The sequence below is a fragment of the Miniopterus schreibersii genome (genome assembly GCF_964146895.1).
Source record: "Miniopterus schreibersii genome assembly, chromosome: 2".
Lineage (NCBI taxonomy): Eukaryota > Metazoa > Chordata > Mammalia > Chiroptera > Miniopteridae > Miniopterus > Miniopterus schreibersii.
The window spans coordinates 104105695-104125149 of NC_138102.1; the positions used below are offsets into that span (position 1 = coordinate 104105695).

At 49.8% G+C, this 19455-nt stretch overlaps 1 protein-coding gene across 8 annotated transcripts in view; it reads right to left on the reverse strand.

Annotated features, from left to right (window-relative positions):
• Positions 1–19455, reverse strand: part of CACNA1C (calcium voltage-gated channel subunit alpha1 C) — a 590073-nt gene that overhangs the window by 55865 nt on the left and 514753 nt on the right. For 7 of the 8 annotated variants that reach the window (XM_081130588.1, XM_081130587.1, XM_081130585.1 and 4 more), the window contains one exon: positions 1573–1656. In XM_081130588.1, the coding sequence (XP_080986714.1) occupies positions 1573–1656 (84 nt within the window). Of the gene's footprint in view, positions 1–1572; positions 1657–2256; positions 2341–19455 lie in introns of all 8 variants that reach the window. The other variant, XM_081130589.1, reaches the window with a different exon arrangement.

Consider the following 19455-nt stretch of genomic DNA (forward strand, 5'->3'; position numbering starts at 1 on the left):
GTGGGGCAGGGTGTGAGGGGAAGAGGCACGGAGCATGTGTAGGAAGACTGACTTTTTAAAAATAATATGCCATTATTATTTGTCAAGGGCAAGAGTACACACACACACACACACACACACACACTACCACCGCCACCACCACCACCACCGCCATGAGACAAAGACAACTTGGGGGTTCTGGGAGGCAGACGGGCAACCGAATCTGGAGCTCCGGGTTGAGCAGGGAGGGTGCAAAGGCTGAGGGAGGGCATGGGAAGCGTGACAGCCTCCTTCAATGTCCACCTGCTGGGACGGGGCCAGACAGGGGCTTTTAATCAGGGGAATCAGGCAGATAGAATAACTTGTCAGTTCAACGGATGGGGAACAAAATATGGAGTGGAGAGGGGATGGTGGGACACAGTGGGGAGATGGTGGCGGTTGGAAGGGTGGTTTCAAACATCTCTGATCAAAACTGTACAGCGTCTGCTCCGTGCTGTTACTCAGGGGTCAGTGCATCAAAGGTTTGTGCAAACATTACCAAGTCTCTTAATTAAGGAAAAATTATGACAAAAAATTAACACATGTTAAAGACTAACTGCAGAGGGCTTGCCTATAGATAAAGAGAGAAGGTTTAAACATGCCAGGTAACAAAAAGACGTGTGCAGGAACTGGTAGGAACTGTATAGGAGGAGGCAACTCTCGTGGGGAGGCGGCAGGAGGCCTCGGAGCACAGGGCCTGGGGTTCTGTCTGAGGCCAGGGAGCCAGGGCAGGGTGTGGGGGGATGGGAGTGGGAGAGCCAGGTGGGTGCAAGAGTCAGTTCTCTGGGCTGGTTCATGTGGGAGGGAGGTGCCACTGCCCCTAAAAGAGTGAGCAAAGACCTCAGAAGAGCTCTCTCTCGGCGGGTCACCCAGCCACCTGGCTCTTTGGCCACTCCAGAGAAGAGGGGTGCAAGCAGGGCTCTGAACATGACTGGCTCTCTTCTTCTCTCCCAAACGGGCCTGGAGGGGCTGGGTCGCCTCTATGGGCTGCTGATGGTAAATCGGACAGAGCCCTTTCGGTGTGAGCGTGATGGGCTGCGCCTTGGGCTGACAAAGCAGGCAAAGACCGAGCCTTAACTCCAGTGTCCCGCTTGGAGAGAGCTCCTTTCCAAGATGCTGTGGGTGGAAAGGCAAGAGGGGGAGAGGCAGAGGTCTAGGGGTGAGGTGCAGTGAAAAGAGGTTTGGGTCCCCGCCCCAGCAGCTGCCCAGAAGTTGCAGATGTCCCTTGGTTTTCTCACTCCGTGCTCCCCAAAGCTGCATCCTCCTATACAGTGTGAGTCATGCCGGGCTGGTAGTAAAGGGAGAGAGAAAGATGCAGCAGTCAAAACTTAAAGGAAAGGGAGGCCTAACTCGTTCCAGGGTTAAAAAAAGAAAACTTCCAAAATAAAGCAACAAGAAAAAAATCATTTAAATCAATTTAAACAAACAAATAAAAACAAGTAAATGAAAATAAGGAGGCGGGGAGGAGAAAGAATGAAGGAAAACAATAAACCGGGGCGAGACGATGAGTGTTAGAGCAGGCACGGACATCAGGTCCAGACGCCATGTACTTACGTTTACCTCGGTGATTGCTATATCAACAATGCTACCCACAACAATCAAGGCGTCAAACGTATTCCATGCATCACAGAAATAGTGCTGCATGGGGCAGAGAAGCCGAGGAAAGGGGAGAGAGGAGAGAAAAAAAAACAAACCAACAACAAAGGAGAAAAACAAAACAAAAAGGAAGAGGGAAATGAAAAAAACAAACAAAAAAGCATGAAAGAAAGGAGAGAAGAGAAAAAAATGAGAAAAGAAAGAGGTTACGTGGGCATATTCAAGACTCTCTTACCACTCTACAGTCCCGGTGGCTCAAACCTGGGTACCCTGGTCTCGCAGGGTGGAGAGGCCTGGCAAAAGCTGGGTTAGTTCAAAGGTTCCGCTGGGCTCCGGCCGCCTGGGAGGGGAGCCGGCGGCCACCCACCGCCTGCTCCCTCCACTCGGCCCCCAGCTCCTGGGCCCCGGCTCAGAGGGCCCAGCTGGGACTAGTGGAAAAAAAGGAGGAGAGGCTCCCACTTTTTTTCCCCTCACAGGACGACGGCAGGTTCAATAAAAAGCATGACTGGAGCGGGGTAAAAACAGGAAATTAAAATAAATAAATAAAAGGAGGTAGAGAGAGAGAAGAGAGTGAGGGGGAAACAGAGGCGGCAGAGGAAGAGGAAGGAGGAGGTTTCCTGGGGAGGGCAGAGTCATACTCACATTAGTTTCACTGAGAATGACGTCAATTATGCTGCCAATTACGATGAGGAAGTCAAAAACATTCCAGGGATCACTAAAGTAACCCTACATAAGGGAGGGGCAGGCAGGATGGGGATTAAAAAGGAATATTAGACAGACAAGAACAGAGCAACAATCACCATCAGAATCACCGTCTGGGCACCTCAGTGTTGCTGCTGGAGTTGCAAACACCCTCTCCGTGAGCCCAGGGGAGCAGGAGGTGGCCAGGAGGCAACTAGTCCAATCCTCCTGCCTGCCTGCCATGGCCTCACGGCTCCCCTTCCTCCAGATCCATCCCTCTTCACCACCCTCCTGCACAGGAGCCCTTCCTACTGCCCAGCAGGGCGGGGGTGGGTGTGGGGTGTGGGAAGTATAAGCTGCAATGGGCAGGGACATGGCTGGGCCCTTTTCGGTCCACATTCAGCATCTCCTATGTCCCCAGTTCTCTTCCTCAGAAGGGCCTGTCTAGAGGGAGGGAGGGAGCACAGCTGGATGATCCCTTGGAGGAGAATGGGCTGTGGTCCTGTGGATGATCTGGGAACTAAAAAGAAGCAACCAGTGTGGCCCAGAAGGGTGGCCAGGTCATCTGGGCTCAGAGGTGACTCACATAAAGCTCAGCAGTGACAAGGGGACCACATCACTACAACAATGTCTATAAAAAGCTGGACTTTATGCAGATAGAATGAGCTCTAGACTGAGCCCAGTATTTTCAGGGGCAGCTCTGTCCGGGCAAAGGCTTTCCTGACTGAAAGGAGACAGAGTCTGGGTGGATCCCATAGTTTGGTATTGCAGGATATGGCCCTAGACAATGCTCCTAGGGGTGTCCCAAGCAACACCTGCCCCAGGCTCTTTTCTCAGCATTGTCATTCTGATACAGGGTCCCACTGAAATGCAAATGCCACCAAAGTGAATGAAGCTACCAAAGCCTCTCTTGAGAACTGGACCTGACAGGGGCAGTCTGGTAGAAGGGATGGAAGGGACAGGCTTCTTAGGAAGGAGTGCCATGGAGGAGAGACTCAGGCACAGAAGGGAAAGGACAGCATCCTTATCCTGTACAAATGGATTGTTTTTTTTTGCTTTCCCCCATATTTAGAAAAGGGAAGAGATGACTGTTCTTGAAAGACTTTTTTGAGGTACTTGGACAACCAATGGATAGGCTGTCCCAGGTTCCCAGAGGATCCCAGGAGTCCTGGGTGGGTCATGAGCCTGTCTGCGAGATGTGGGATTTAGAGAGCAGTGCTGTGACCACATGGGATATCTGCTCACAGTTTAGGAAGCCCTAGGAACAGGACGGCCACATTTCTCATGGGTGGAGTGGAAAGGATCTAGTGCTAAAGACATTTGTCTTCTTTAAAAAAGGACATTTGCTTCTTCAGTTTTTAAGGAAATGTCTGCAAGGGGACAAATTAGAACAGGAGCACATTTGCTCCGCAGGACCAGAATCTTCCTATTCTCCGAGCCACCAGTTGGGGCTTCTAGGAGACGGAATTGTAGAGATCGGTGAGTGGGTATGAGAGCACTAGAGTTCCTCTGAGAGTTTCCCAGGTCTCTCCCCAGCTCTCTAGAAGGCTGCCAACTCTCCCTTTTTATTTTTTACTCACAAGAGCCAAGAGTCTGTGTTCTTCCATTTCCTCCTGGCTCTATCCAGCTCCCTTAACTTCCCCACTTCCCAGCCATGCCCTCTTTCCAGAGGGATCACAAGACACGCTGTCCTAGGGCTGTTATTCTTAGTGTGGGAGGTCAGGTCACAGGGAAAGGGGCCTCTCGGTTCCCAGGCATTTCTGCCAAAAGAAAACAGAAGTGCCAGTGCAGAGACTTTGCACAGCCAGATTGGGGAAGCAGAGGTTGGCCGGGGCATGGGTCAGGTGAGGGTCAGCCCGAATACATGGCTTTCTTATTGGCTTCCCAGAATATTTTTCTGAACATACTAGATCCTTTGAGGCATAGAGGAACCTCTCTCCTGTTTAAATCAGATGTTATGAGCAGGAAACAACCAATTGCCTCCCAGGTTCTCAGATATTCTCAGGGCAAAAGGAGAGGGCTGATTTTGAAGGGAAGAAGGTAAAGAGTGAAGGCCCCAAATGAACTATAAATATGCACATGTTTTAAAATTAGACTTTGGAAAACATTGGGGCAATATATCTAGATAGGGACACCATCTTTGTGGTAGAGCTAATTCAGAAGGGAAGGGGATGGGTGTTGAGGAAGAGAAAGGAGAGAAACAGGAACGAGAGCAGAGTCCAGGATGTTCAGCATCTAGCCTAGAAAATGTGGTAACAAAACATGATTTGGGTGTGGGGGCAGGAGGAGAGGTAGGAAGGTGGAAGGCTCAGGGCTCAAGAAAGGAGAGTGAGTTGGAGTCTTTCATCCACCAGAGACCTGAAACAAAATAGGTAAGTTGGGCTCGGTCTGCAGCACCCCTGAGAGGAGAAAGGGAAAGGAAGAGAGCAGAGAACAGGCACAGGCGAGGTTAACACACACAGGTTAATCAGCTGGGCGCACCGGGGCAGGGGCCGAGACCTCAAGGGACCCTGTCAGCCTCCTGGTTGTGTGTCACTTGTTACCCCTTCTCCGAGTTTCTGTGTGCACATGCAGATGGAAGGAAACACAACACAGTCAACAACTCCTTGACTGAGGCCCACTTCCATCCCTCATGGCCACCTGCCATTGGGTTGGCTGGGCTCTATGGAGATTAATGCCCCATGCCTCGCCCTTGCCCTCAACAGGCTGTCCTTCTGGAGGCTTTTGGTTGACTTCTCTGGTCTGTGGCAAGCTACTTGGTGGGCCCAGTGCCTGGCTGCAGAAACTAGCCAGTGCCCTTGTTGCCAAGGGTTCCTGGGGACCTTGCCCTGAGGAGATTTGCATGTTGCCAGAATGTAGGGGAGAGGAAGCATGTTTGTGGGGGTTGGTGACAGGATCCCTTTAAGAGGCAGCTTTTAACCCTGCCCCACCCACCCGCCTTTCCGCCCCTCTGTCCCACGGCCCATCAACCTTCCCAACTCGACCATGAAGACAGTTTCAGATCCAGCTTTCAGGTCAGCCTCCTCTTCCCACTCTTTCAGTGGCCCCTTCCTCCCACCCATTCCACCCCCCACTCCCAGAAACAGAGCCCATAGCCCCATTAGGTCAACAGGCTGTCCAAAGGAGACACCTGGCCAAACCCCTAAGCAGGCAGGCCTGGGAGAATTCTTCTTCCCTGAACTCTCGGAGTGTAAGAGCTTAGTGTCCTCTTATCCTCTCTTTCCCATTCTCCATCCCCCCATCCCCCAACACACGTCTGTTTTTGCCCACCTCTTTATTTGCTGGAAACCACTGGTAATGTGGGTTTCGGGGGTATAATGGAAGAAGTGGGACGGAAAAAAATCATAGGTGTTGTTTTTTTCTCTTATACCTGTCACTCCTTCTGTCCTTGGTGATGGGTCTCAAATGGTAGGGAAGATGTCAGGGTTAGGGAAAGGGTTTTTCTGGCTCTCTCTGGAGTGGTAAACCAAACCTCTTCACGTCCAACTCCTCGGAGCCACGCAGGCCTGATCGTCCAGAAGGGATGGTGCTTTCAGGGCTGGAAGCCTTTCCCTCGCAATCCCTAAACCCCAGAGTCAAGAAGATGGGCCTCTCCCCTGGCCATCCTCAGGAGGGTCTTGTGCTCTCCTACCCCAGGCTGAGCAGCACCCTTGCAGTATGCTTATACCCCAGGAATAACCCACTCTCCCGGGTGCCACTGGCCCTCCACTCACAGGCTGATGTGGGCTGAGATACTGCAGACCTAATCGACACCAGCTTCAGCAAATCATGATTAAGAAGGAAAAATGGTTGCAGAAGTGCCAGGTGATGCATTTCACATGCACAGGAATTTTGGATTTTCCTCTCTTTTGGATTATCTGTGTCCCGACGCATCTCCATCATGGGAGCTATTCCAAGTTGAAAGAGGCACCATGGTGGTTAAGAGCATGATCTCTGGGGGTAGGGTGCCTGGGTTCAAATCCCAGCTCTGGCACTTATTAGCTGGGTAACCTTGAGCAAATAACATAACCTCTCCACGCCTCAGTTTCCCCACCTATAAAGTGGGATAACCATGGGTTATGGTGAGGATTAGATGAGAATATCTGTAATGCACTGAGACCTGTGCCTGGTTGAAGTAAGCTCCAAACAAGCTCTAGCTACTGTCATGATTTTCCAGAGGTGCTCTGTTAAGTAGGATTCACAGGTTTAATTTTGAGGTGGGACTGAACAGAGGGGAAGGCAGAACCTGGGTGTCTGTGGAAGGAGGAGGGAAGAGGTCTAAGTTTCCGGAATCCTGAGCTCACCTTGAGTTACTGCTGAGCAGTGGGACTGTCTTGAGACTCTAAAATCTGGCTATTATTTTGAGATGAGTGACAGTATGCAAGTTGTTGTGGGTAAGTATTTGAGGCTCACGTTCATCTAGATAGTTGACTGCCATGTTCTTAGAAACACTATTCCTACCTGGAAAGACCCAACTTCAGCTCCTCTGCCTGGAGGGCTGTGAAGAGAGGAGGGGGCTGCCAAGTGGGCACTTCCCAGTGCTGATCCCGGGGAGCAGGGCTGCTGTGGGAGAGGTGGTAGGCACATGCCTTCGCCCTTGAATTCTGGATTCTTAGCTTCTTCCCTGCCCAGGGCAGAGTTCGCCACTGTGATCTTCTCAGAGGCAACACAAGCTTTAGAACGAGTGGGTGTTTAGAAGGGATCCATAAAAAAATCTGCCCACCTGGGGCTGTGTTGTGCATTCTTAGCAATTTTGAGGTGAAAGTTATTTCGCTGCCATTAGTCGTTTCTTTCTCCTCTCTATTCCTTCCTGCCTATGGTTCATGTCTACCTCCAACGGATCCAGCGGAGAGAAGGTGAAGTGAAGGAGCACAGAGGTGATCTGACCCCTGATAGGGAATCGGTCTCTGGACTTCTAGTCTGTCTGGGGGGGTCTCTCCTCAAAGACTGTTCCCTTCCAGGGACACGTGGGGTCTCAGAGTGTCGAAGTGGGAGACCTGAGATGAAATTAGAAGTGGAGCTGCTGGAACTGAGACAGAGAGCAGGAATGGGGAAAACTGATGGGAGGAAGACTGTCAGAGAGGGGGAAGCTAACTGCCAAGGGGTGGGGATGGCAGGGAAGCGAAGGAATTACAGAAACCACATGAAAGGGGTACTGATGGGAAAGGTCCCTCGGGGAGAAGGCAGGAGAGGAGAAGGAGGAACAGAGAAAGGCCAGCCACACAGGTGGTGGAAAGTGGGCAGAAGTAGAGAGGGGGAGGGAGGTAGGGAGGAGAGAGAGAGGAGGGGGCTCAGGAGAGGGGAGGAGAGGTCGGCAGGCTGGGGAGCGCCCAGAGTAGGCCCAGGGCCTCTGAAGTGACTCTGCAGCTCAGACAGGAGAGCAGCAGGAATCCATGAAGCTAGTGGAAGGGGTCAAGGCCACCAGGGTGAGGGGGGGGGGGAATGTCTTGTACTTAACCCAGGGGAGGGGATTTCTGAAAGAAGGCAGAGCCCACCAACCCCTGAGTGAGCAAGCATTTGGGGCAGGAAGTTGAGCAGAGGCTGTTGGTGGTGGGTGGGGAGGCAGGGCCCAGGTCCTGGACACACTGATCTTTCCTGGGTTCCAGGTTGTGGCTGAGAGATTGGTGGAGTTGACTGGACCGGGGAGAGGAGCTGCATGCAGCTGGGAGAGGTGCAGTGGCGATGTCTCAGTGTGTTTGTGAAGAGTGAGTCCCATGGAATATCTTGGAACGTAATGGTAACTGACACCAAGCAGAGATAATGTAAATTGTATTACATTAGGATGCCATTTAGGCATAACAGTAATCATGGAAATTAGTGGTGTCTTATGGAGAAGGCATAACTGTGCACACAGCTGCTCCTGGGCCCTGGCCGCCTGGGAGGCAGCGAGGATCTCTGCCTTCCTCTGTTAGCTTCCACCCTATGATGTGCTCATTCAGAAATGCCCGAGGGCTCGCACTGCACAGCCAGCCTGGGACAGCGGGGACAAAGGGCAGGAGCAGGCAGGGGTGCAGTCAGGGACTGGGTTCTTGCCCCCATGAGGGGGCCCCAGGTGGTGGTGGTGACAGGGGCTGTTCTTGAAATTATGTTAGAGGAATGTGCACTTTGAGCTGGACACCAACTGTTTCAATTTTCTTTGGAATTAAGCTTTTCCCTCCCCAGGAAAGTTTCAAAGGTCCTTGTTCATTGATCTCACCAACACACAATGAGTGCTCACGAAGTGCCTGGTTGTGTGCAGTGTGTGCATGCAGACATTGGTCAGACCTGGTACCGTTGGTCTCCCCCTAACTGGTAGCTAGTAACTAAGCTTCTTTGGGAACCTCAGCAGGTTCATTCTCTGCCTCAGTTTGCATCCAAGTGGACTGCAGCTGTTCCACACTAATGCAGGCCGCGAGCTGCTTTCTGCGAAGGACGCCTCCAGGAGAGGGTGCTGCAGGGATATATCCCTGGGGCAGGGCAAGGCCAGCAGACGCACTGCAGGTACACAGGCAACTTTACGTTCAAGTGAACAGCATGAGCACTGTGAAGAGGCAGGGAAGGCAGAGACCAGGCGGCCCTGGGAGTGGGAGGACAGCAGGAGCAGCGAGCAAGCTTGACCCGGCAGCCCTCTGAGGTTTGCCTGTCTCGAATTCTCTCCTTCCAGTCCGGCTGACCTAGACTCTGGGAGAGCATTCCAAAGCCAGACCTGGCAGGTCTCATCCTATCATCTCCATGCTCTTTCTGACCTAGCAAACTGACCCTACTTAACAAAGGGGTGGGTATGACCCAACTGTGACAAAGATGGCTGCAACCTGAACCCACTTTAGTGAACAAAATGTGAACGAAATGAGCAGCTGCTTTCACTTCCAGAGGAGCCTTGAGTTGTGCAGGCACGTTACCCTAACCTCTGCTTCCTTCCTATGAGAAGGGAGTGACCCAGTGCACACCCTCAGAAGACCTGTGAGGATTACTGAGTCCATGCATGAAGCGTGCAGTGCCTGCTGGTGGCTGTGATTGTTCCTAGGACTGGAAGGTCCCCCTCCCCTGCAGCAGCAGCAGGAGCACTGGCAGTGCCTCAGTTCTGGTGGGTCAGGTATCACAGTTCTGCAGCTTTGGGGATCCCTCTTCCCCTCCCAGATTTGGTGTGGTCTTGTCTCTTTCCCAGTGGCAAGAATAGAGATGGAACCACTGCACTTTCCCACCGGGCTTCTTTAAACAGTGTGGATAATTTTCCACATTAAATAATTAAATGTAATAGCTAATACTACCCTTCCCACACAAGGCTTTATGCAAGTCATATAATTATTTTTTATTATTCATAGTGACTTTTAAGCTCTCAAGCACCAGGCAAGAAAGAAACCTGTCACAGTGTTGCAACAATATGCAAATCCCTGGGTACAAGAGCAGGTGGAGGCCCACGATGAAGCCCACTTATGCCTGTCTGCGTGCATTGCTCCAGCAGGTACCCTGTGGGCATTCCACATAATAAATAATAATCAGAGTGATGCCCACTCACCAATCAGGATGCTGAAAGGCAGGAGCTCTGCCCCACGCAGGGTGCAGCTCCTGACTCAGGGCTGAAGCCTTCGGCTGGGGTGGGCTGACTCGTTCCCTGCCATCCCCTTGCAGCCTCCCTTCCTGCTCCTTCCCTTTCCTACTCATTTGAATGTGACATGTATATGCTGAGTTCCTGGGTTGAGGGGATTCCATTGATAGTGGGAGACACTGGCTTTTTAAGAGTTGGAATAAAAAGGTTTCAAGGAAAATTAAATTAGAGGCTGAAGTCGTATCTTAGCCTAAAGCCATGGTTCTCAGTGTGGGGAGTGCACTGCCCTCTAGGGGGTGTGTGGGAGCCTGCAGGGCACCACTAAGATGCAGGATTTGAGTGGAGGGGGCCACCAGGGCATGCATCTGTGGAGGCTAGCTTTGTTCTGCTCTCATTCCGGGGACTTTTACAAAGCACCTGGTGCTGCAGGTGCTACTGTGTTGGATCTGGAGGAACATAAAGATGGTAAGCGCTAGTCCTGCTGAAAGACTATCCAGAGCTTTCCTTGTTCTCCTTCCTTACCCTCTCATCCACTTCACCATCAGATAAAGTCACGACTCTGCCCACCTCTCTCCATGTCTACTGCTGTCACCTGCAGGCTTTAGCTGCTCCTCCATCACCACACTGTCCGTTCTTCACCAGCAGTCAGCACACTGGTTCAAAACCATACTCAGGTTATGTAACGCCCCACTTAACGCCTCTGCTCCATGTGGTTTCTGAGGGCAGTCAGAGTAAATCCACACCCCTTACAGGTCCCGAAGGGCCTGCGTGCTCTGGCCCTGCCCACACCTCCTCTTCACTCACTGCTCTCAGTTCCCCCAAAAAACTGAGCTCACCCCTGCCTCAGGGCCTTTGCTCTTCTCTCTGCCTGAAATGCTCTTCTCTGGTTCCTGTTTAAATTCCAGGGCTCAGTTTAACCGGCACCTTCCTGACCATCTTCTCTCAAACAGGTGCCTCTTCCCCCACTGCTCTCCCTGAGATACCCCATCCCTTGCTCTATTCTGTAACTTCTGTTTATCAGCATTTCCTGCAGGACACCATAAGCCCCGTAAAGATGTTTTAATATCATCATTGAGGTGCTCAATAGCTATACAAAGAAAAGATGGAAGAGTGGTGCTAGTGAGTGGAAATTACAGAGGGACTGTTCAGTTCAGTGTAAAGGAGCAATCCCAACAGAGCTGGGGAGTCTCTCACTGCAGAAAGCAGGAATGTGTAGAGATTTCTGTGGTGATGAAGGATCAATGATCTTAATGTTGTTTTCTTACATTAATATTCTGACTCTCTTTTCCTTGTTCTCCAGTTCTGTAATTCTCATTCATTCACTCATGCATGCATTAAACTTTCATTGAATGCCTCTTATGGCACAAAAAATGCATATGAAACAGTTTCTGCCTTCAAGGAATCCAGCAATCTAATTTTGTCTCTGCAACTTGAAAGTCTTCCATTGCAAGTGCATGTGCGTATGCGTGTGCATGCTTATTAAGCTATTGTTTCACTTTCCTGAGCCCACTTATTGGGTGACTGTCCCCTCTCCTTAAAGTACTTGTCCCTTCAGATTTGGAAAGGAAATCCAGCAGGTGCAGACCAATCCAGGGGAACATATGGGCCAAAGACAGAATGGGCAAATGAGAGGTAGGTGGAGATATAAGGGGCCTCAGAGGAGGTGGAGGGATATAGGAACTGACTATTATTCATTTCCATAGAGTTGCTACTTGAGAATGGCTTGCTTTCACTGTGTCTCTGATTTGCTCATACTTGCTGAGGAGCCACTGAGTACATGGTGACATCTCAGCTTGTTCACATTTGTCGTTTCAATGGGGGTGTAGTTAAAAAGCGTGGCTTTTGAATCACCTAAGCCTGCATTAAAATCCCCCCAAACAACAACAACAAAAACTGGCTCTTTGATTTTGGACACATTGCTTAGTTTTTTTCTCTGAACTTCAGTTCCCTAAAGGCCATTTTACTTGTCTTATAGATTGAGTGAGACAATGAAGGGAAAATGTATGATTCTTCGTAGACACAATATACATTTACTTCCTTCTCTCCCTTCTTCTGAATGGTATTTAATTTTAGAAGTTGATACACAATTGGTTAGTGTATTTATTCATTGCTTCTTGTTAAATAGGAATAGGAGTAGCAGGCTGAATAGCAGGTTTTCTAGGGATGAATGAGCTGGTGACCTGGGGACTCTACAAGATCCAAGAGTGGACAGAGTCAGGGGAATCTGTTCTTAAAACCCAACTCTAGGGCTCACCAGCCTGCTTGTAGTCACCATTATGTGCCTGGCACCAAGCACACGGCCTGGTATGCTGGAAGCTCAATATAATATTTGTGGGTTGTTGTTTAACTTTAGGCTACAGCAAAGCAATAGCCAAATAGCATACAGGCAAAGATTTCTTGAAATAAATAATATGAGGAATGACAAGGCCTAGAGACAGGGAAAGAGAGGAAATGATGAAAAACTGGGCTCAGATCTTGTGAAGCCCAATAATAGGTGGCACTGGTCACAGAAAAGGGCAAGTGACAGTTTTAGACATTAGTAGCATGGTTTATGCCGTGTGAGCACAATCGAACTCCATGGATGCATTAAGATGAGCCTTAAAATTATACTACAGTGAGAAGCAGAAATCTGGATGAAGGGGTAGCATACATGAGCTCAGAATGAGAGAGGACAGAACACCAGAATTGCAAAAGGACCAATTTTTAAATGGAAATGAACAAGGAGGACACGGTAAGGCAGAAGCAAAGTTCCTTTTGTTCTGAGAGAGAGAGCTGGGTGCAGGCTCCCAGACCGAGGGCCCGTGCACAGTACGCACTCCATCCAGACGGCGCTCTCCCCAGAAGCCTAGGGGCCCTCAGACATTGCTGCGGTCTGAACATCTGTTTCCCCCCCGAACTCACATGCTGGACTCCTTATGCCCAATGGAGTCGGGAGGTGGGGCCTTTGGGAGGTGATTACTTCATGAGAGAGAAGCTTTAAGAACGGGATTAATGCTCTTAGAAAAGAGATTTCACAGAGCTCTCTTGCCCCTTCTGCCCTGTGAGGACCCAGCAGGAAGGCAGCAGCTGTGAACCTGGAAGCGGTCCTGCACCAGACAACGCAGCCATGCTGGTCCTCACTCTTGGACTTCTGCTTCTAGACGGTGAGAAAGAAATTTTTGTTGTTTATACGCTACCCAGTCTGTGGTATTTGTTTTAGTAGCCCGAGTGGACTAAGGCAGACATGATCTCACTTGGTCTCACCATATAGTCTGCTAAGCCAGACTTCCTACTTCACAGAGAAACTGAGGCATGGAAAGAACAGTGCGTGTAGGAACAATATGCCCTACCTGCCCACCCCCACCTCATTCAAGGGGATGCCAGGTGGGAGTTAGGCTTTCTGGTTCTCAATCTACCAGAATTTTCTCTCTTTGTGGAATCTTGGGCAGTGGATGATTAAGCAAAGAAATGAAGTAAAATTTGGTTTGTAAAAATATAAAGCCTTGGCCCTGGCAGGGTAGCTCAGTTGGTTTGAGCATCATCCTGATACACCAAAGTTATGGGTTCGATCCCCTGTCAGGGCACATGCAAGAATCAATCAATGAATGCATAAATAAGAACAACAAATTGATGTTTTTTCCTCTCTCTCTCTCTCTAAAAGAATCAATCAATAATATAAATTATGTATATGTGTGTGTATATATATATATGGCCTCACAACAAAGGTATAAATGTAAAAATGCAGAAATATATAGCTCACTTAAAATTGTTAGAAGGGGGAACTTTGGGTGAATAGGACAGTTAGAGCCAGAGGTAACGTTGGAGAGAAAGTAGATTTTTGCAGGTGATGGAATTATCCAGTAAAAGCACCAAGTTTCTAAAAGATTCTCAGTGTTCAAGAAGAGGCAGTGGCCCCGGTTTACATCCTTTCCTGCCAGTCATCATCTCACTTTCTCCTTCCTTCTTCTGGTCCTTATTGGGCTCTAAGGAAAATTTCTCTCAACAACTCATGAGAGAGTATGTGGGGATCAGAGCTTGCCCTGCCCCATGGAGGGAGCCTGGGCCAGGAGGAATCTTGCCTGCAGGGTCTTCTTGGCCCCTCCATTGCTGTGCTGGTGTGTTAGAGGAGCTCTAGCCCTACCGTTCTTCTCATTCATCTGCCCAGGCTGCCCTGGGGCCCCTGTGAGGTTATTCAGGGCCTTGGTAGCAGTTGCCAGACCTCCTTCCCATGCTGACTAGTGGCTTGTCTAACACAAGGTTATACATCCCTCTATCCTGTGCCTGTTGCTGTCAGAGTTGGCAATATTTCGGAACCCATCCTTTGGTATGCCTCTCACTGGCCTTTCTTGGCGGGAAAGAGGGCACATCTGATTTTGAAAGTTCACGAAAACCATGGACCAAAAATGACTCCCTGGTCTGAGTAGGAAAGTGGGCTGGGCTCACAGCACAAATGGTTGATCTTGCCTGGGTGAGACGAGTAGATCTGCCCTTGGACGTGGGGCTGGAGTCACCTGCGGAGGTGCTCTCCCAGCTCTCTACCTGCCGAGTAGGTAGAGAACTGGGTCCCTTTCCCAGGAACAGCTCCCTCGTGGAGGGCCAGAAGACACCTGAGTCCCCGCCTGGGCAATTTGGACCCTCAGCCCCAGAAGCTCCTTTCACATCCAGATGGGACATGGGTGCCCCTGGAGAAGCCCAAGCAGGCTGGAGGGTATGGACTGTGATGTCTTTAGGCAGTGTGAGGAAAGCTGCTTGCCAAGGGGAAGCCAGATGCTGGCTCTTTAAGGAAAGAAGGTTCTAGACAGGAATAAAGCTGACAGAGTAGACTCAGGAATTGGGCTGCAGAGTTTCTTTGTAGGAAAATGCACCCTCCCTGAGTGCTCCTTGCACACCCCCTTCCCACTCCAGCTTTCCTGCCGCCTGTCCGCGTGTGAAGTTACACTGCCCTCACCTGCCTCTTTTGCCACAAGCCGGAGTGGGAAGGTAGCTGGTGATGACTGCATCTTCACCACACCCTCTGGGTGGCCCCCTATGCTCCTCACCTAAGCAAGGCAACAATCCTTCCCTAAGAAGAACACATATGCAGAGAAAAGCTCACTCTGGGGCCACTGGAAACCATGGGGTCCCTGTACTCTACAGGCACAGCTAGAAATAAGGAGGAAGCTGCCTGGTGCATGGAAGTCCAAGGTCAGCAAAGCCTCTCAGGCTGAGGCTTTCAAGATGCAGAGACTGGCCTGGCTCAAGCACGCCACAGTGCTGATCACTGAGAGGACCACTCAGGAGCCTCTTCCTTCTCGCAGCTCTGCTGCTGCTCATGCTGGGGAGACCTGGGCAAGCCTGTGCCCAGTGCTGCGGTGAGCGGTCCCCCCCAAAAAGAGAAGGTGCTTGACCTCCATGGTCCTGAGTAGGCTCTGATTCTGTAGCATTTCGTTAACCAGGCTCCCTTCCAGTTATGACTCATCCTTTGCTCCCAGCCAAGCGAAGGGCAGAGGGGCCATTGATGGACATTTCAGGACAACAGCTCGAAGAAAGGAAGAGCTGGGTTGTTTGTTAGCATCGGCCATTGCTGCCAACCTCACCCTCTTTCTGTCTCTCTGCTCTCCAAGAGGCAGCCAAGGTTTCATGTCCTCTTTCATCAGAGATAACAGGGGCTTTAAGAAGCCCCCAAAGCTGAGAAAATAGGGTGTCAGCTGAATTACTACGCCATTGTTAGCACACACTATAAAAATGTTGGCCAACTCCCCCATGTCTCAAGGCAGGTGGCAGGAGTCAGCCCTAGACACTAGATGGCGCACAGCGAGGCAGGCTGGAACCTCGCAGGAGGGGGCAATGGCAGGGCCAGGGTGCCAGGTGCAGCAAGGCAAAGCGGCTGGGAGTCTGGAGCCCACTTTGGCAGTGGTGTCAAAGCTTTCAGGCAGCAAGTCTCTGTCCTGCAACTGGGGTGTGCAAGGACAGGCTCTGCATCTGGGGAAGGGCAGGAGCTAGGGCTCACAGACTTGTTTCACTAAGGCACTAAAATGCCAATCAGGAGCCCTAGTCAGAAGTCCAGTGGCCTGTGCTCACCAGGGACATACCCTCCATTTGGCCATAGCAGCAAGACCAACTCCAGACCACACCGGCCAGTGCACTATCCCTTCCACGGTTCAGGAACCAGGTGAGAAAGAGCCAGCAGGGGAGGAGCCTTCGCACTTGCAGCTGACGAGGACTGGGGGGCCCAGGGACAATTGGGAGAGCTGGCCGGTGCAGGAGAAAATAAATGCACACTGGAGACCCCAGGGCAAGAGGCTGTCTCACCCTGTAAAGAGGGATTCCACTATTATGAGTTAATTTCAGGTAGAAAATTACTAGCTGGAGAGAGTAGGGAGGATGAGAGAAACCACCGGCCTCAGGAAGCCAAAGCAGCTGGGCTGGAGAAGCCAAAATGGACAGAGGACAGAAGAAAGGGAAAGTGTTGGGAAGAAGCAGTGTCCGGAGCGGCGCTGCCCTATATAGCAGCTGCAGGCCACATGCAGCCAGAGAAATGTAAATTAATTACAGTGAATAAAATTAAAAAATCAATTCCTCAGCTGCACTGGCCACATTTCAAGTGCTCAATAGGCACAGGGGTTAGTAGCTATTTCCTAGACAGTGCACATGGGACATTTTAATTACAGCAGAAAGTTCCATTAGACAGTGCTGGTCCAGAGGCCTCGTTTCATGGCTTAGGTTAGAAATGCCTTTGGGCCCTACTTTGTCCTGCAACATGAACGTGAGCCCCGAGGCTTCAGTTGTTCCTATTTGAGAAAGCCGGGGGACAGGAAGGTCAGTGAGTGTTTTCACTTTGGGTCTGTTTACCTCTCTGGACTATTCTCAGGCTGGGAAAAAGCTGAAAAGAGAGGCCAAGGCCTCGATGAGAGAGCTGCCAGGGGGAAATGCCCCCAGCATCTTCCCTTGGGGAGGGGCTGAGAGGCAGTGAGAACTGCATCCTCTGAGCAGGCAGCAGCCAATGAGGGAAGGAGGTTAAGTCTCAGAATGAGCAGTCCCTGCCTCTTTACCCCTCTGTGAGCCATGGGCAAGCCTGTGGGGAGGAGGAGCATGGGGAGAAACCTTCTAGTTGGGTGAGTGTCTCCTCTCCTGGGCGGATGGATTTCCACTGCAGAGGAGAAGGCAGAGCCCCATCCCCTACTGCTCCTCATCGCCTCGCCCTCGCTGAGTCATTGTCAACAGCAGATCCCAGGCACCTAAGTCGCATCATCGCTCCTTCTGGTACTAAAACCTGTGCTGACAGTGGAGTGTCTGTGACTGGTACCACTTCTGGAACCAGGATCTTGCCTCTCCTGATGTCAGAGCTGCCCAACTGGGTTGAGGCCTGGGGACCACACACCCAGGGTCATCCTATTGGCCATAAAAGTCTTGTTGGGTGGCTCCCTTTCTCCTGCCATTCCCACCTTGGGTAAAGTTCAGCCTGGAGTTTTAGTTGGGATTGCACTGTCTATGGATCAGTTTGAAGAAAAATGACATCCTTATAATATTAGGTTTTCCAATTCATGGACATGATATATTTCTCTCCATTTACTAAGTTTTCTTTAATTCTTCTTTATGAAATTTTATAGTTTTCTCTGTAGAGATTTGAGACTTTTTTTTTTGTTGGATTCATTCTTAGGCACTGGATACTTTTCAGTGCTTACCATAAAGTGTATCTTAAAAATATTTTTCCATCTTCTCTGATAAATTTCAGTTCATGATAGGAAGACAACCCAACTAATTAGTTATTTTCAGACCAAAAGTTTTTCAGGCTGACCAGCTTGGTCTTGCACAGTCAAGTAGGACGCAGGTGCTATCTGCTTATCTCCCAGACATTCCTTCTACTCTCAGAAAGGGATTTCCTCTGGCTCAGTCCTGCTTTATCATCTTTCCCACTCTTCCAGACATCACCAGACTCAGGTCCCTGAGGTTTGGTGGGGGACTGAATTGCTCTAAACTGGTCTATATTCACCCATAGTTTTTGTATGTGTTTGAAACAGAGTATGAATTTAGGAAGTGGGACAGCTGAATTTGGGGCAGGGATTTACTTGAATAAATTTGTTTTCCATAGAGTGGTGAGAAAAGATAGAAATTAGGAACTTGGGAACATTAGTTGCTAGGAAGACAATGAAAGAATGAAAGCAAGAGCACAAAATGGCCAACTGACCAACTGACTGACTGACAGACCAACCAATCACAGAGACAAAAAGGACAGAGAAGAAAATCGAGTAGTGGCAACTTTAGATCACTTCTCCCTGTTGGTGACCAATGTCAGTCTTTGACATTCTTGCTGCCTAATTGTCCTTTTACAGTTAATGCTTACAAGTGCAAACCATTCATATCATACATAAGCAATCATCCAGTGAGCGAAAGGTGACAGAATTCCAATTAATGGGGAATTCATTTCAGGTCACTGTCAGAAGCCCTGGTTCTCGGGTCAAATTCAGCTAGAGCTGCAAGTAGTTTCTGGTTTGGTTTTCTGCCTGAAACATTTGTGGCTGCTTTTCCTGGAGTCTATTCCTTAATGAAGAACATCAATAAGATTCCAGGGAGCCCTGCTTTCCCAGCGCTCCTCCCACCTGGTCACCTTCGTTGGCCAGCCATTCAGTGACCATACTCCTCTATTGCCAGAAGTCACTTCAGAGGTATCCACAGAAAGGGTCCAGTTTCCTTTCTCTTTTCACCACAAACTGACCTTAGAGGCTAGAGTACACATGGCCCCAGATGGCTCTCTTTCTTCTCTATGAAAAGTCTCTTATTTTCCCCCTTATTCTCACAATAGAAAACTAGGGATTCAGGAAGCTGGGAGGCGCATTATGGTTTTGACAACCACAACTGGCTAGTTTCTGGGAATCTGCCCTGTTCCTAGATTCACAGGATTTAGGCTGAGTGCCTTTCAGGTGGAGGCCCCTGCAAGTGTCAGTTTCATTTGCTCCTTGGGGCAGGTTTGCTGAATACATCTGTGCCCATGAGACGTGATTCAGGAAGTCCCCTGCAGGGCCCTGCAGACTGCAGCAGCATCATCAGAAACACATCTGAGTCAACTGTGAAATGACTCAAGGCTTTGAAATATTTAAACCACATGTCTCATGAAACTAGATGAAAGTGATGCCAGTTTCCCTACCTAGAGGCTGCCATCTGAGATTGAAGCTCAATGTGGCAATGATCCTGCATCCCTGGCCTCGCCCAGTCATGTTGCCGTGGGCTATGAACCTGTCAGTGCTCCTGGGCCACAGGTGGGCAGAGGTACTGTGGGCCTTTCAGAAAATGGCCAGGGACACTCTGTGGTCTTCTCTAGGCCAAGACAAAAGTGTATGTCCCTTAATGGGACTTGGCATGGAAGGAAGAGTGAAAAAGACTAATTGCTGCCCTGGAGGAGACATAAAAACACCATTCTCATCACCAAATGGCTTTCATTAGGAGTCTTATTTTCTGGAAATCAGCCGAAATCCCTTGAGTGAAAAGAAGAATCAGCGTTTTAAGAATATTGTCTGTCTTATTTTTTAAATACTTCAAAGGTTGCTTTCCTCTCTTTGAAAAGCACCCAGCAGAACACTTGATGTGCGAAGATGCTAACAGATTGGTATAGAAGTACATTGAATATAAGTCAGAGGTGTTAGATTCTGTTCCCAGTTATGCCACTTAGTACCGGTGAAATTAATATTACTCTTAATTGT